The sequence below is a fragment of the Myxocyprinus asiaticus genome, chromosome 34, assembly GCF_019703515.2.
Source record: "Myxocyprinus asiaticus isolate MX2 ecotype Aquarium Trade chromosome 34, UBuf_Myxa_2, whole genome shotgun sequence".
Lineage (NCBI taxonomy): Eukaryota > Metazoa > Chordata > Actinopteri > Cypriniformes > Catostomidae > Myxocyprinus > Myxocyprinus asiaticus.
Window position 1 is genome coordinate 26,801,353 of NC_059377.1, and position 15,453 is coordinate 26,816,805.

At 38.8% G+C, this 15,453-nt stretch overlaps 1 protein-coding gene across 2 annotated transcripts; it reads left to right on the forward strand.

Moving 5' to 3' along the window:
- The first annotated feature begins 2,398 nt into the window (after window positions 1-2,398).
- wasf2 (WASP family member 2) lies at window positions 2,399-15,380 on the forward strand. Of its 2 annotated transcripts, none has more exons than XM_051671429.1 (9): window positions 2,399-2,554; window positions 5,392-5,550; window positions 5,622-5,756; window positions 6,097-6,250; window positions 7,718-7,835; window positions 7,952-8,076; window positions 8,196-8,363; window positions 8,703-9,169; window positions 14,330-15,380. In XM_051671429.1, exons 2-9 carry the CDS (start codon window positions 5,418-5,420, stop codon window positions 14,485-14,487), a joined length of 1,458 nt encoding a protein of 485 aa, XP_051527389.1. In that variant the 5' UTR covers window positions 2,399-2,554; window positions 5,392-5,417; the 3' UTR covers window positions 14,488-15,380. The 2 variants fall into 2 exon arrangements, with proteins under 2 accessions (XP_051527389.1, XP_051527390.1); XM_051671430.1 differs by having other exon boundaries at window positions 5,397-5,550.
- Window positions 15,381-15,453: the final 73 nt, after the last annotated feature.

Below are 15,453 nucleotides of genomic sequence, written 5' to 3' on the forward strand. Positions count from 1 at the left end.
TCGAGGAAAATTGGCATTAACGCAAAAATGTAGTGTCTCATGACAATTAACCCCAATCGTTAGCCTGTTTATCATAATGACAAGGTATACATCATTGAAAGCCAATTTATTGTACGTGATTATGGATTGATCTGAACGGCATAAAGATCCGATCACTTCAAACATGACACTTCCAGGAGTGCCAACACAAATACCTCGTATCAAGACATGCACATTGACAAGTGCACGGAGAACAAATGAATGGCCACTCTTTGAGATTCATTTAATCGCGGTAGACATCCGGTTATTTAAGTTGCTTTTACACACCATTCAAAATAATAGTCAGCAGTCACGGAACTAGCCCACAATACAAAAAACATTTCTGTGCACATGTTTTGCATTAAAAATATATGCACAATACTAGAAAAGCTTCAGTGTGCTTTTTTTGGAACACTAACATATAGCCCAATTTTATTTAGCTTTTGAGAAAATGCCGGTGAAATTCCCTATATTAAATTGCCAAACGAAAAACGCATTAAAATAATATATATATATATATATATATATACATCTGTATACGCCTTTTCTTTACACACGCTTTATTAGCGTTACCCTGTTCTGCAGACTAATAAAGTCGGCTGAATGACATTTTCTACACTTGAACTATTTGTCCAGTGCTGTTTTCACTTTCAGAAAACGAGCTTTTGAACATTTAGACTTAAATATTTTAAATCTAACCCTCTTTACCTCGGATCACATTTGATGAGCTTCAACTTTTTCTGCATTACGACGCTAACTTGATTTTTAGATGACAATCAAGTTCAGTTGGTCGTAAGAAGTTGCTGGACAAATATGCAGGACATAATGCAGTTGTGATGGCAATGCTTTAGATTGTTCAATATAGCCTATTGAATATCAGGAATGTATCGTATGTGAACCCTGATATTACACCAATTTTTCTTGCTGTGCACTCGGCATATACACATCGATGGATGGTTCTTGTACTAAGACTGAAAGTTTCCCCCACTACTTAGTGCAGGTTGCCAGCTTGAACAGGGCCATGACGATTCGCTTTCGGGTCGGAACCGATGGCAACCTGCGATAGGCGCAACATCAGGACCAATATTACAGTCTTAGGATAACTGTTCCCTTTTGATTGCAATTCCTCGTCTTCTGATTGCTTTTATCTGTGATATTAAAATGACAAGCTGGTTAATTTCAATGAATTGTCTCTACTCCCCATTTTTACAGATTTATTTTGCGATAAACCAAAACTTATGCGACAGGGTGTGGGTTTTTTTTAGGCATGACGTCATCACGCACACCGTTTGTATCGATAAAAGGCCATTTGAATGGAAACGGGCAGAAGACCGCAAATTTCGCAATTGTTTTACGCATTTTCACTTTGTCGATAACAAAATAGCGCGAAAGAAAAGGAGCGATAAGTGTTTTAAAGTGTGAACCAACATTATTCCACATTATGTCGATTGAGCAGACTTCTATTGAACTCTGATTATTCCTTTAAGAGTTGTGAATCCGGCCCCTGGTTTTGCAAAAACTTCAGTGCATGTTGTCTTTAAAGAGCAAGCAGCACATACAAAACACGAATAAATTCTAAATCTCAATTCAAGCTTTCACTCAAATTATGATACTATGATATTAACTGTACTACGTTAGATGCAAAATAGAAGCATTTTCACATGGACTTTTGAATCCTACTGTGCATTTGTTAAAGCGGTAGAGTTTCATATGTATTTTGTTTCTTTCATTGATGGTCTGTTAAGAGCTGACATCAGGAAAGACGAATAAACCACAGTTTGAGTTTGAAATGTTGGCCAGGAAATGCCATCTAGCGGTTGTAAATGGTACTGCAATGAATCATCTCTGCATTATGCCCACAATTATAACCAAATGCTGCAATAAATCATCCAAAAGCCATAAGTGTATATAATAACCGAACTTAAATTTAATAAAACAGGGGTATGTGCAATATTTTAAAAAAGTGTATTGTTTGTATATGAAAAGAACTACACAATAAAAATGTCTTGTTCTGTCTTTTTTTTTTTTTTTTTTGGTCAAACAATGAAATCATTCTGGGCTCCATTCTCTTTGATTCACAACACAATCATAAAAGGTTCGATGTCTCTGACATTCCTTGATCTCCTGTCATCTGTTGCCGTGTTCGTGACTGAATTTCGCCATGTTTCGGATTTGTTCGGACTGGCCCGACGTTCAGGAATGTTGATAATCCTCCGCTCCCTGTAGAAACTGCGTGCGAACAGAAGTTTTCAAGCCGCTAGGGTGGAGTTGCACTTTCAAGATTCCGAATTCCATTCCCACCCCCTCTCTGTGATTGACGGATGCATCAGCCAATAATATATTTGGATTTACACGCACAGTCCAATGAAAAGTTAGCAAATGTGAGGCTGAACTGTCGCTGCTGTGTTACTGTAGTTGTAGACATTTTGTCGGCTCTGAAAATTATGGACGGCATTAAACTCAGGGAATGGTATTGCTGAGGTTGTTTAAAAGCCAAAAGACGTCGGCAGTTAAGGCCAAATCCGTATGTATTCGGGTAAGAATATAAAGTTGTTTACATAACGAGTTGACAGTATGTTGGCAGCTAAAGTTAGTCACTTCCTGCTCCGCACAGACGCCTCATAGAGTTTAGGCCTCCGCTAAGAGTTTTTAGAAACATTTATAAACTCGTGTAAAAATCTGTGTAATATATCAACATAGCTTTAGTTCTGGACTTAAACATCCGTACCCTGGGAACTGCCGTGATTTGATCTTATCACAAATTAAATTGGCTGGTATGTTGTGAACTAGCTCCTCCACTCCCTCTCAATGGAGGAAGCCTGATGGGAGAACATTTATTCTTTCATTCACAGACATTAAACCATGATCATAAATACTTTTAGCTTCTCTGCACGTCTCTTTTATGTAAAGGTGCAAAATGGACATTTAATTTGACAAAGAGGAATAGTTCAAGGAATGTTCAGGGTTCAATACAAGTTAAAGCTAATCTACAACATTTGTGGCATAATGGTGATTACCACAAACATTTATTTGAACACGTCCCTCTTTTTTAAAGAGCAAAAAATCAAGGTTATAGGGAGGCACTAATAATGGAAGTGAATGGGGCCGATTTTTGGAGGGTTTAAAGGCAGAAATGTGAAGCTTAATGTTATAAATGCACTTACAATATTTTTTCTGTTAAAACTAATAATGAATTATTTGAGCCATAAAGTAGTTTAAATTGTCGTTTTTGAGGGATTACCGGTTTTACGTCGTCACGTCGTCATGGCAACGAATTTATAGGTTTGGTTTGTATCATGAAATTAAACTTATAAAAGTGGTCATAACTTGTCACAGAAAAGTTTAGTAAGCGATATCACACTGAAATCATGTTAACATGCATATTGGTTATGTCTTGTGGCTATACTTGTGAAACCGTGAGTATTTTAATGTTTATGGATTGTCCCCATTCATTTCCATTGTAAGTGCCTCACTGTAACCCAGATTTTTGCTTTTGTTAAAGAAAAGGACAGACAAGTCAAAATACAATTTTGTGGTAATCAACATTATGCTACAAATGCTGTCGATTGAGCTAAACTTGTATTGAACCAGGAATATTCCTTTAATATGTTTTAGATATGTGGAGGAAGTTTCACAAGTGCATATAAAAGTACATATGTTCTTTTTATGAAATCTCATTTACCTAAATAGTCAAGGGACATCTTTGACCTGTATTGTATTGAAATGGTAGGCAATAACAACAAACTTACTGCTTTAACCCTTAAATGCATGGGAAGTTCACGAAACACTCTTACATATATACACTGGCTCGTATATCTATTAAAAATTGATCTACAAAATGCCTAGATAGTGTAATAAAATAAAATATATTTTGATGTTTTATTTTTTATATATCAAAGAGATAAGGCAACAAATATAGAACAGGATTCATTATTTTCCACACTGAAATTTAATGAGATGCAACTGGCTGTCAAAATCATATTGAGATACACATAACACACAATCTACACATACCTACACATAAGTTACACATAAGATACACATTTCCTTACAGGTATTTTCTCTGGCACTTATTGAGTATAAATAGATGCACAACTTACATATTTTCAATATTATACCCAAATGACAATAGCCAAATCATCCTGTTTATGTGTTACACTTGCTATAGTTTACTTCAATGTTGTTTCTTCATCAAATAACAATGTCAAATGTAAATAAAGTCAATCCCTGACACATCAGAGCCATCTTGAGCAGTGTTGGGTGTAATCTGATTATAAATTAATTTCTTTAATATAATTACTTTTAGTCAAAAAATGGTGTAATGCATTACATTTTAAATTCTTGTAATAAGATTACAGTTACTGACTTTTAATTACTTTTAAGTAAATTAGAGGGTTATACTTATTTCTAATATATTATTTATGTAGAATACTTTAATTATGGCCCCGTAACAAGTCATTTTGAAGGAGAATTGTGAAGTGCTGAGTGTATGGCTTATGTGTAACAATGAACAAGAAATAAACATTATTTTGAAATTGTTGAGTGGAAAAGTGTTTTAGAAAGTAACTTAAAAGTAAAGTAATAAGTAATGTGATTACTTTTTCAATTACATGATTAGTAAAGTAATCTGATTGCAATTTTAGAGAAATAATTAGTGATTTGTAGTGGATTACTATTTTTAAGTAACTTGCCCAACACTGACCTTGAGTAACAAATAGCATGTTTATAAATGTGTACATGCATATGGGATAAAGATAATTCACCATAGTTGATAATCATTGTTGCACAGAAAATCAACATGATATAGTAATCATTTGTATTAATATAGTACTCATTTGTCTTGTAATAAACAAAGAAATAGATATCCTGTTTAAACTTATATAGATATTAAATAATCATAAAAAATATAATTTATGGAAGTGCAAAAAAAAAAAAAAAACTGACATCATTACATACCTAGTGTCTTTAATGACCCTATACACTTTTGGTACTGAAACCATTCTACATTTTGATTATAAACCTTTTTTTCTTTTTCTTTTTCTTTTTTTTTTTTTTTGTTGCGAATTTTGGTCTGGGGTCATTTAAGACCCAAGGTATGCATTTAAGGGTTAAAAGGTAGTTGCTTGCTGGTGTTAAAACTGCAGAGATTAGGCTGTAGGTTTCATTTTGGCAGAAGAAAAACAGCAGCAGTTTTGGTTCTGCTTTGGATGCATACACAGTTATCAGTGTGGTTGTGTTGGATATGTGTGATGTGAATGGAAAATGAGCAGCAGTCATAAGTCATATGTTGTAGGTCTTACCAGCCCAGCTAATGACAGAATTAGCAATGCATTGTCTATATGTTTTGTTTACTTGTCTGTCTTGTCTCAAAAGGATAGAGTGACTGCTGAGTTTCCGTCATGCCTCTGGTGACGCGAAACATCGAACCACGGCACCTTTGTCGCCAGACGCTGCCAAATACAATCAAGAGTGAGCTGGAGTGTGTGACCAACATCACACTTGCCAACATAATTCGCCAGCTTGGCTCCCTTAGTAAGTGTTTGGTGTATACTGAAGACAATCCAGTTGTGTGTGGCTGCTTTTAACTTTTGATTTAATCATAGGTAGGTTTGCAGAGGATGTGTTCGGTGAACTGTTTGTTCAGGCCAGCTCGTTTGCAGAACGGGTAAACACGCTGGGAGACAGAGTGGACAAGCTGCAGGTCAAAGTCACCCAGTTGGACCCTAAAGAAGAAGAGGGTAAGAGAAATTGTGTTATACAGGTGATACTATATGGACGGGTGGGGCCTTTGAGTCATCTGTTAGCCTACTTATATTTTTTTTAACTCATTGGTTACTTGCTGAAAAAAGATTGTCTAATGTTGCATTAGATTTGATTCCAGGAAGGTACAACAGTGTTATTGCATAATTTGTTTTCACATTTAATTCTAATATTCCCTTTTTTCATTTAAATTTATGAGGTCATTAATATCAGTGGGATCTTAGTTTGGGGTACTTCAAAAGAGGTTTTATAGCATTGATGCAAAATGTGAACAGCCATGTTTTTACTCTGTTTCTCCTATTCGCTTTCTTTATGCAGTGTCTCTTCAGGCAATCACCTCCCGCAAAGCATTCCACTCTAATTTTATCCAGGATCAGCAGCTATTCATTAGGGATTCACTACCCCAGCCTATCCAAGAGACCTATTTGACCTGCAGCCAGCCACCCCCCCTCAACAACCTTAGCATTTACAGGTATAAATATAAAAATGCCAAATCTGACCATTAGGGTGTCCATTTTGGTGCTTTAGCAGTTATTCCATTTGTAGATAAGACTTACACCTTGTCTACACCAGACGTGAGCATCGCGTCAAAAGCAAATAGATCCCATTATAATTAAAGAAGTTGTCTACACTGGGTGGGTCCATTATGACTCACCAACAGTAAACGGATGTCACGTTACATTTTGCTCTGCCCTCGCTGGTGCTGCTCCTGCAAGCAAGACTATAACTGTTTGGAACATTTAGAACGTAATGAGTGACTAAAAGAATGTTTGCATTTATTCTTTATGTGATGGCCACGTATTGCATGTTTATGACTTGTAAGTGATTATGGTAAGATATTGGTATTAAATTGTGGTATAGGGAATAGGGGATATATTAAAGCAGGGGTTTTGAAACCTTTTTATGTTAAAGACCTCCAAATATGATGATCCCCTTTTGGGGACCCCCTTCCTAAAATACAAAGGCATTTTCAGGTATAAAGACTCATTTTTACTTTGTGAGAAAAATAGTAACTATGACACTATAACTAAAACATGTTGTTTGCTAAATTAAATAATTGCCTTTTTAATTGTTCTAAAGCCAAAACATATTAAATAAATATGATCCAAGTACACTCACTTAGCGCTTTATTAGGAACACTATTGTCCTAATAATGTACCCGACGTGTTCTTTTGCGGTTGTAGCTCATCCGCCTCAAGGTTCGATCTGAATTACCGTAGCCTTTCTGTCAGCTCGAACCAGTCTGGCCATTCTCTGTTGACCTCTCTCATCAACAAGGCGTTTCCGTCCACAGAACTGCCGCTCACTGGATGGTTTTTTGTTTTGTTTTTGGTACCATTCTGAGTAAATTCTAGAGACTGTTGTGTGTGAAAATCCCAGAAGATCAACAGTTACAGAAATACTCAGACCAGCCCATCTGACATCAACAATCATGCCTCTGTCGAAATCACTGAGATCATATTTTTTTTACCCATGCTGATGGTTGATGTAAACATTAAATTAAGCTCCTGACCCGTATCTGAATGACTTCATGCATTGCACTGCTGCCACACGACTGGCTGCTTAGATAATCGCATAAATAAGTAGGTGTACAGGTGTTCCTAATGAAGTGCTCAGTGAGTGTATATCTAAACATATTAAATAAAAATATTATTTACTTTGTATTAAATTGACGGTGTATCTTTTATAGAATAAAATAATCCTCATTCATCTCATAATTTTCTATCAGTCTTTAGAAAGAAAAATGAAATGGTAATAATGTCTGTAAAACTGTCAAACATGTTAAACACATTTAATATAATTAATAAACATTTAAGTTTACACTGTTTTTCCAAAATACATTTAGTAAAAGTTAAAATTTCCTGCGGCCCCCTGGGGGTCCTCAGACCCCAGTTTAAAAACCCATGTATTAAAGTGTGTTCTCATTTCCGTTTTTTAGGGAAGATGGTAAGGAGGCTTTGAAGTTCTACACTGATCCTTCTTATTTCTTTGACCTTTGGAAAGAGAAAATGCTTCAAGATACTAAGGACATTATGAAAGAGAAACGTAAACACAAGGTGAGACATATGCACATTGTCACACATACACAGTACCACCTTAAAATGCCCTCCAGAATACATTGTCTTCTTTAATATGTCTGTTTCTATATCATTTATTTGTTTATTGAGAGCAGAAGAGGAAAGATGACAACCTTAACCGAGGCAACTTCAACCCTCGAAAGATCAAAACTCGTAAAGAAGAATGGGAACGCCTGAAAATGGGGGAGGAGTTTGTTGACCCCAAAAATAATGCCATAAGGTAACAAATACATAATGCAAAGTGACTGCATGAGGATATTGCACTGTTTTGGTATCTAAATACAATTGTTGTTATTTATGTTTTATATTGTTGTTTTTGTGTCAATGTGTCTCTTACAGCTCTTTAGAACGGTTGAATGGCAGTACTGGCTCTGGTGATGATACAGGTTTTAATAACTCTGATGGGTATTTAGACCAAAGCACTGGCTCCTACAGCTATGATCCTGGCTCTCCACTCCCACCTCCAATGCAAGAAGACTTCCCACCACCACCACCTCCAGACATGCCGTGAGTATCTTTTCTTGATCTCGTTATTTCCTTACCATCATGTTTTTCCAAACCTGAATCACTTTATTGCCTCGGAACACAAAAAAAGATATTAGGCAGAATGTCAGCCTCAGTCACCATTCACTTTTCTTGCATCTTTTTTCCTTACAATAAAAGTAAATGATGACTGAGGCTAACATACTGCCTAACATCTTTTTTTGTGTTCTGAGGAAATAACAAAGTGATACAGGTTTGGAACAACATGAGGGTGAATAAATGAATTTTTATTTCTGTGTAAACTGTCACTAAGTATCAAGTGTTTATTCATTTTTGAGCTGATGAACGCTTGTTATCTTGCAGTTATCATGATGGACAATCTGGTGCTGTGCCCCAGAAGCGTAGTAGTCTTTTAAGCCCCAGTCATCCTCCTCCTGCTCCACCAGCCATGGCTACCTCTCCCCCAGGCCGTCCAACTGTGGCCCCCCCTATGGAACCCCCTCCACCTCCACCTCCTGGTGGGATGGTCCCACCTCCACCTCCTCTAGGATATGATTCTCCCCCTTCTCCTCCACCTATATTCTCCAACAATATTGCTTCCATCCCACCTCCACCACCCATGGAAGCCTGTATTCCAGCTCCGCCTCCTCCACCCATGTCAGGTGGACCACCTCCTCCTCCCCCTCCTCCTCCTCCCCCAGGCCCTCCTCCTCCCTCTGCTTCAGGCCCACCTCCCTCAGGAGGACTTCATGCCTCCACCACACCCAAAGCCCAGCCTGCTCCAGCCGCGAGTGATGGACGCAGTGACCTTCTTGCAGCTATCCGTCAAGGTAAGATAATCCCCACGTAAACACTTTCAGATGTGTCACCGTGAACTCTTCAGCCATCTTTCTGTTATCATCAAGGTAACATAATCTTCACCCAAACACCCTTAGATAGCTCACTGTGACCACTGTGGCATCTGTCACCATTAGGGATGGGTAAAAAAATATTGATTTTCCAATGCATCGCAGTCTTCATTTGAACGATCTTGATATCGATATCGTGATCTCTATGCGGCAACCCTCTACAATGCGAGTAAATCACTTGCATATGCGAACAATTTATGCGGCTAAAAATGTCTTTAGGTTTCACTTACCAGTTATCGAGCAGTATAGTGTTGAAGAATTTCAGCACAGAGATTCTTTCACTGCATGTTGAGAGTAAAATTTTGGTTTGACTCTTTCCATGTAATGTGTGTCCAAAGAGATCCACACAATCCACTTATCATTAATAAGTGGATGTTCTTCACAGTCAGTTGTTGAGTAACAACAACAAAAAAAAAACATTTAGTTCTTATCACACATAGCACGGATGCAGTAAAGAAGCCATTCAAATTTACCATTAGTATGTGGTCAAGCAAAACACTTCTGTGAGGTGCTCGCTGAACTGCCGCTATTCTTAAAGAGATGGTATTGTTTTAGCACTTGTTATACAAATGAAAATGATTGTAAGTAGTACAAATTCTGCATGTAAACAGTGCACACAATAAACATGTAATATATGTATATACTGTATATATACTGTATATAGTATTACCAAAATGATATAATATTATCGTAATACACCTATTTAGAAGGTCCCCTTTATAATTAACAGCATAAACTGGAAAAAAATGTCTTTCATGTGTCGCAAAATGGACATTATAACATACCCATATGATTTGGAATTTAATCAAATCAAGCTTGTAACTCAAGCAATACCCAGCCCTAGTCACCATTAATGACCTTTAACCATAAAACAGGAAAATATTTATTCTGTTGTTGTGTGTTTTGATCATATCACAGCAATCAGATTTTTTTTACTCGTATGTTATCTAAGACAAAAAATGGACAGATATCCCTCCTCACATGTTTTAATTGGCTGGTCTTGGTCAGAAGTGGCACTCGCAAGTGTCATGGAAATTATGACATTTAACACTTCCTCATAGATGCATTTATTATAGAAGTACACATATTGTCTAGCTTCCTCTTGTGAGAACAAATCAAAATGTATCTTTTCAACTCTGCGGACCTGTCGGTGGTTCCAAAAGGGGGTGCCAAATATAGACAAAAGTTTATGCTTGAAATGTTCAAGTCTCCAAATACATAAGTCAGGAAAATGGGGTATCGTTTGAAAGCATAGATAACCATCACTTCTGCATTTATGTTACAATTATACAATATTGCAGTTTTTTTGTTTGTTTTGTCTACAATTCTTGTGTTGTTCATCTTTGATGTCATCTGCCTTATTGTCTACGATAGACAAACACTTTTGGACATTGGTTCTTCAATAGCACACCGAAAACCAGACTTTAAATACCTCAATGCCGACCCACTGTTTTCAAACACGACAGCGAAGCCCTTTGTCTGGGCTGCCCGGCCACGGAAACGCAGCCGGAAAAGGGGAAGGAGAGCCGGCGTTCTCATCGGACTAATATGACGTGCAAATCGACCCCCGCAACCCAGCATTCTACTGGCAAATGTTCAGTCTCTGGACAATAAGCTCTGCGATCTGAGAGCGCAGATCTTTTTCCAACAAGAGACGAGGGACTGCTGCATTATCTGCTTTACAGAAACTTGGATGTCTGCGGAGGTTCAGAGTGAAAGATCTCTCGGGTAAAAGCAGAGGTGGTGGTGTATGTTTTATGATCAACAAATCCTGGTGTGATCAGAGGAACATACATTCTATCAAGTCTTTCTGCTCTCCTGATCTGGAACTTCTCATGCTTCTGTGTTGACCATTCTGGCTACCGAGGGAATTCACAGCGGTCATTATTACAGCTGTGTACATCCCCCCCACAAGCCGACACAGACTGGGCACTCAAGGAACTGTATGAGAGTATAAGCAAGCAGGAAACCATGCACCCTGAGGCCGCATTCATTGTGACCGGGGACTTTAACAAAGCCAACTTCAAGTAGCACCGAAATGCTACCAACAAATCAGTTTCAACACACGAGTGGACCGAGGATTTGGACCATTGCTACTCTCCCTTCCGGGATGGCTACAAATCCCTCCTCCATCTACCATTTGGCAAATGGCTACAAATCCCTTCACTGCCCACCATTTGGCAAATCGGGCCACTCTTCCATTCTCCTCCTGCTCGCTTACAGGCAGAAACTGAAACAGGAAGCATCCGCCCTCAGAATGATCCAGTGCTGGTCAGACCAATCAGATTCTACGCTACAGGACTGTTTTGATCACGTGGACTGGGAGATGTTCCGGTCTGCCTCTGATGAACATCAGGAAGTGCATAGATGATGTAGTGCCGACTAAAAAAATACGGATCTACCCTAACCAGAAACCGTGGATTAATAGCGATGTTTGTGCGTCACTTAATGCGCGGACCTCCGCTTTTAATTCTGGGAATGTGGAGCATAAACAAGCCAGTTATGCCCTCCACAAAACTATCAGAGCAGCCAAACACCAGTACAGGGACAAGATTGAAGGACAGTTCAACACCACCGACTCTAGAAGCATGTGGCAGGGAATTACTATCATCACAGACTTCAAAGGAAATAAAAACTCTGCGGTGAAAACCGCTGCCTCTCTCCTGGATGAGCTTAATACTTTTTATGCTGGTTTCGAGGGAAACAACACCGCCCTCGCGGAGAGAGCTCCCGCGGCCGAAGCTACAGAGGTCAGTTCACTCTCCGTCTCTGTAGCGGACGTAACCCAATCCTTCCAATGGGTGAATATCCATAAAGCCACGGGTCCAGACGGCATTCCGGGCTGCGTCATCAGAGCGTGCACGAACCAACTGGCTGGTGTTTTACGGACATTTTCAACCTTTCCCTCTCCTTTAAAACGTCCACCATTGTGCCTGGACCAAAGCAATCCAAAATCACTTGTTTAAATGACTGCCATACAGTTGCTCTGACCCCCATCATCAGCAAATATTTTGAGAGGCTAATCAGAGATTACATCTGCTCTGTGCTGCCTGCCTCACTGGACTCACTGCAGTTTGCTTACCGCAACAACCGCTGATGATGCCATTGCATCTACAATACACACTGCTCTCTCCTACCTGGAAAAAAGGAACACATATGTGAGAATGCTGTTTGTACAGCTCAGCATTCAACACCATAGTGCCCTCCAAGCTTAATGTGAAACTCCAGGCTCTGGGCTTAAATAGCTCGCTGTGCAGCTGGATCCTGGACTTCCTGTCAAGCAGATGCCAGGTGGTTCGAATGGGCAGCAACATCTCCTCATCACTGACCCTCAACACTGGAGCCCCGCAGGGCTGTATTCTCAGCCCACTCCTGTATTCCCTGTACACACATGACTCTGTGGCAACACATAGCTCCAGTGCCATCATTATCGTTTGCTAATGATACGACAGTGGTAGGCCTGATCACTGACAAAGATGAAACAGCCTACAGAGGGGAGATGCACACTCTGGCACACTCAGAAGCACAACCTCTCCCTCAGCATCAGTAAGACCAAGGAGCTTGTGGTGGACTTCAGGAGAAAAGACAGAGAACACAGCCCCATCACCATCAATGGAGCACCGGTGGAGAGAGTCAGCAGCTTCAAGTTCCTGGGTGTCCACATCACTGAGGAACTCACATGGTCCGTCCACACTGAGGCCATTGTGAAGAAGGCTCATCAGCGCCTCTTCTTCCTGAGACGGCTGAGGAAGTTTGGAATGAACCGCCACATCCACACACGGTTCTACACCTGCATTGTAGAGAGCATCCTGACTGGCCAGACACATCATCGGAGGTGAGCTTCCCTCCCTCCAGGACATCTATACCAGGTGGTGTGTGAAAAAAGCTCAGAGGATCATCAGAGACTCCAGCCACCCGAGCCATGAGCTGCTCTCACTGCTACCATCAGGCAGGCGGTATTGCAGCATCAGCACTTCATGACAGCTTCTTCCCCCAAGCAATCAGACTTTTGAACTCTTGATTGCTCAGCACAGCACTTTATTAGCCTCAGACTGGACTCACATTTTATACTTCTCTTAATAACACACTGGCAACAGATTATCAACCGACAGCTGAATGTCAACACAACACGTCTTATTTTGTGTATACTATATATTGTATATTATTAGGTGTATATTGTGTTGTGTAACAATATGTGTAAATTATGTTATATGTAAATCAGATGTTTATTGTAATTGTCACACTGCTATGTTGCTTGGAACAGCACCCAAGACTTTCACCCACTGTTGCACTTGTGTATATGGTTGAGTGACAATAAAGGGATTTGATTTTGATTTGACTTGATAAAATAACAAAATAAGGGCTGAAAACAATCACTTTGCAAATCAGCGCCACCTAGAGTTCATGTAGTAGAAATATTAATATAATTATAAAAGTCTTTAAAATGGCACTTAAATAGACAAAACATATATCAAATGAAAGTTCTCATTCTCATGAATGTGACTGTACAGTTTGAATTTGTTGCCTTAATACCACAGTTTGAAAGATTTTCAATGAATCACAAAGTGAAATATGAAATTTGTAATACATCAAATACAAATGTCTCTTTTATGCGCCAATCACTTCTGGTGTAAGACCCAATTAGCTAATAACCTTATATCTGCTTTTGGCCATCCAGGATGGCATAAGGGTAAATAAATGATGAGAATTTTCATTTTTGGGTGAACTATTCCTTTAATGGGCATACATATACTTTGAAATCTTAATTTTCAGAACATGCATTGAACTCCAGTACACTGAAACATTGAAATCATGTTACCTATGAAATGCACATAAAACTACACCTTTTGTCAAAATTTAGTTGACAGAAATCAGGTCTCTTTGACTATGATCTGTCCCGTCACAGATGTTTTTGGCTCAAGAATGCTCAGAATCAGAGAAAATGCAGTGCGAAATTGCAGCAACTACAAAATCCACACTAAAACCAACTAACTTTTGAAGTCAAGTTACTATGTTTTGCCTTTGTATGGCAGAATAGTCTTAAATTGTCTAAGCTTGCTGAAATTATGTGTATGTGTTTAGGATTTAACCTGCGTAAAGTGGAGGAACAAAGAGAGCAGGAGAAGAGAGATCACAATGGCAACGATGTTGCAGCCATCCTGTCCCGCCGCATTGCTGTGGAGTGCAGTGACTCCGAGGATGATTCATCCGAGTTTGATGATGATGAGTGGTCTGACTAAAGCTATCATCCCACTCCTCATCACCTGTTATGACCTGTTAAGATCATTCCATTTAGACATCACACTTCTTATACCCGTTTACCTTCAGTGAGGCCAAAAGCAAAGCAAGGAGGAGAGTGCCAAAGATTGTGTCCGTGTCCAGAGTCTGTTCTAAATGAGACCGTGAATTATTTAGTCCATTAGCCTTCTCCTGTTTCAGTTCCTGTACCTCTGTATAATGTGGCCAAAGTAAGGTAAATTGAGACTGTGTGTGTTTATGTGTGTGTTTCAGTGTGTTTGTGTGTGCACTTGTGGGTATGTGCTTCCATATTTCTTTTTATACATCAGTATCGTATCTGTAAAAATCCCAAATGGATTAACATTTCTCTGTATTAACTATCACATTAAGCTTTCCTTACTAGGATAAGACACACTCTATTATGCAGACATTGAAAAAATAAAATACTAGCAGTTTTTGCATATTGCAGGTCTTGCAGGATGATATAACTTGTTGTCTTGGCAATATTGCTTTAAATTGCAGTACATGTTCACAGATTAAGAAACATGAACACTCCATGATCGAAAGCCTTTAAACTGTTTAAATGGCATCCAGGTATCTCTAAACTGCATTATTCCTGTCTTTGTCATTGCAACAATGTGTGGCCCTCAATTCTGAATGAATGATGTTTCTGTCAGCCAAACAGTCCTATGTGCAGTTTTCCTTAGTTCATCTTGTACTTCCTAAGTGCCTGCTTCTTTCATAATTCAAGTGCCTGTTGTTTTAATGCCAAAAGTTTTAGAAATTTTGCGTGATTTTGAAATCAAAGAGAAGTGACATTGTTTTATTTGATGTGTGGGTAATAATACCAAGGTTTTTCTATAAGCAATTTACTGAAATAAAGATCTTAAATATATGTTTGTATCCTGTTGTTTCAAGTTTCAAAGCCGTTTCATAAGTGTGCTGCTCGCATAACTGGACAAGATTTT

What these genes read in the sequence shown, in the direction of transcription:
- wasf2 (XM_051671429.1), top strand. Translation starts at nt 5,418, where the DNA reads ATGCCTCTGGTGACGCGAAACATCGAACCACGGCACCTTTGTCGCCAG. An exon ending in GGACCCTAAAGAAGAAGAGG is followed by an intron (nt 5,757 to 6,096) that starts GTAAGAGAAATT and finishes TTCTTTATGCAG; the next exon opens with TGTCTCTTCAGGCAATCACC. An exon ending in AACAACCTTAGCATTTACAG is followed by an intron (nt 6,251 to 7,717) that starts GTATAAATATAA and finishes TCCGTTTTTTAG; the next exon opens with GGAAGATGGTAAGGAGGCTT.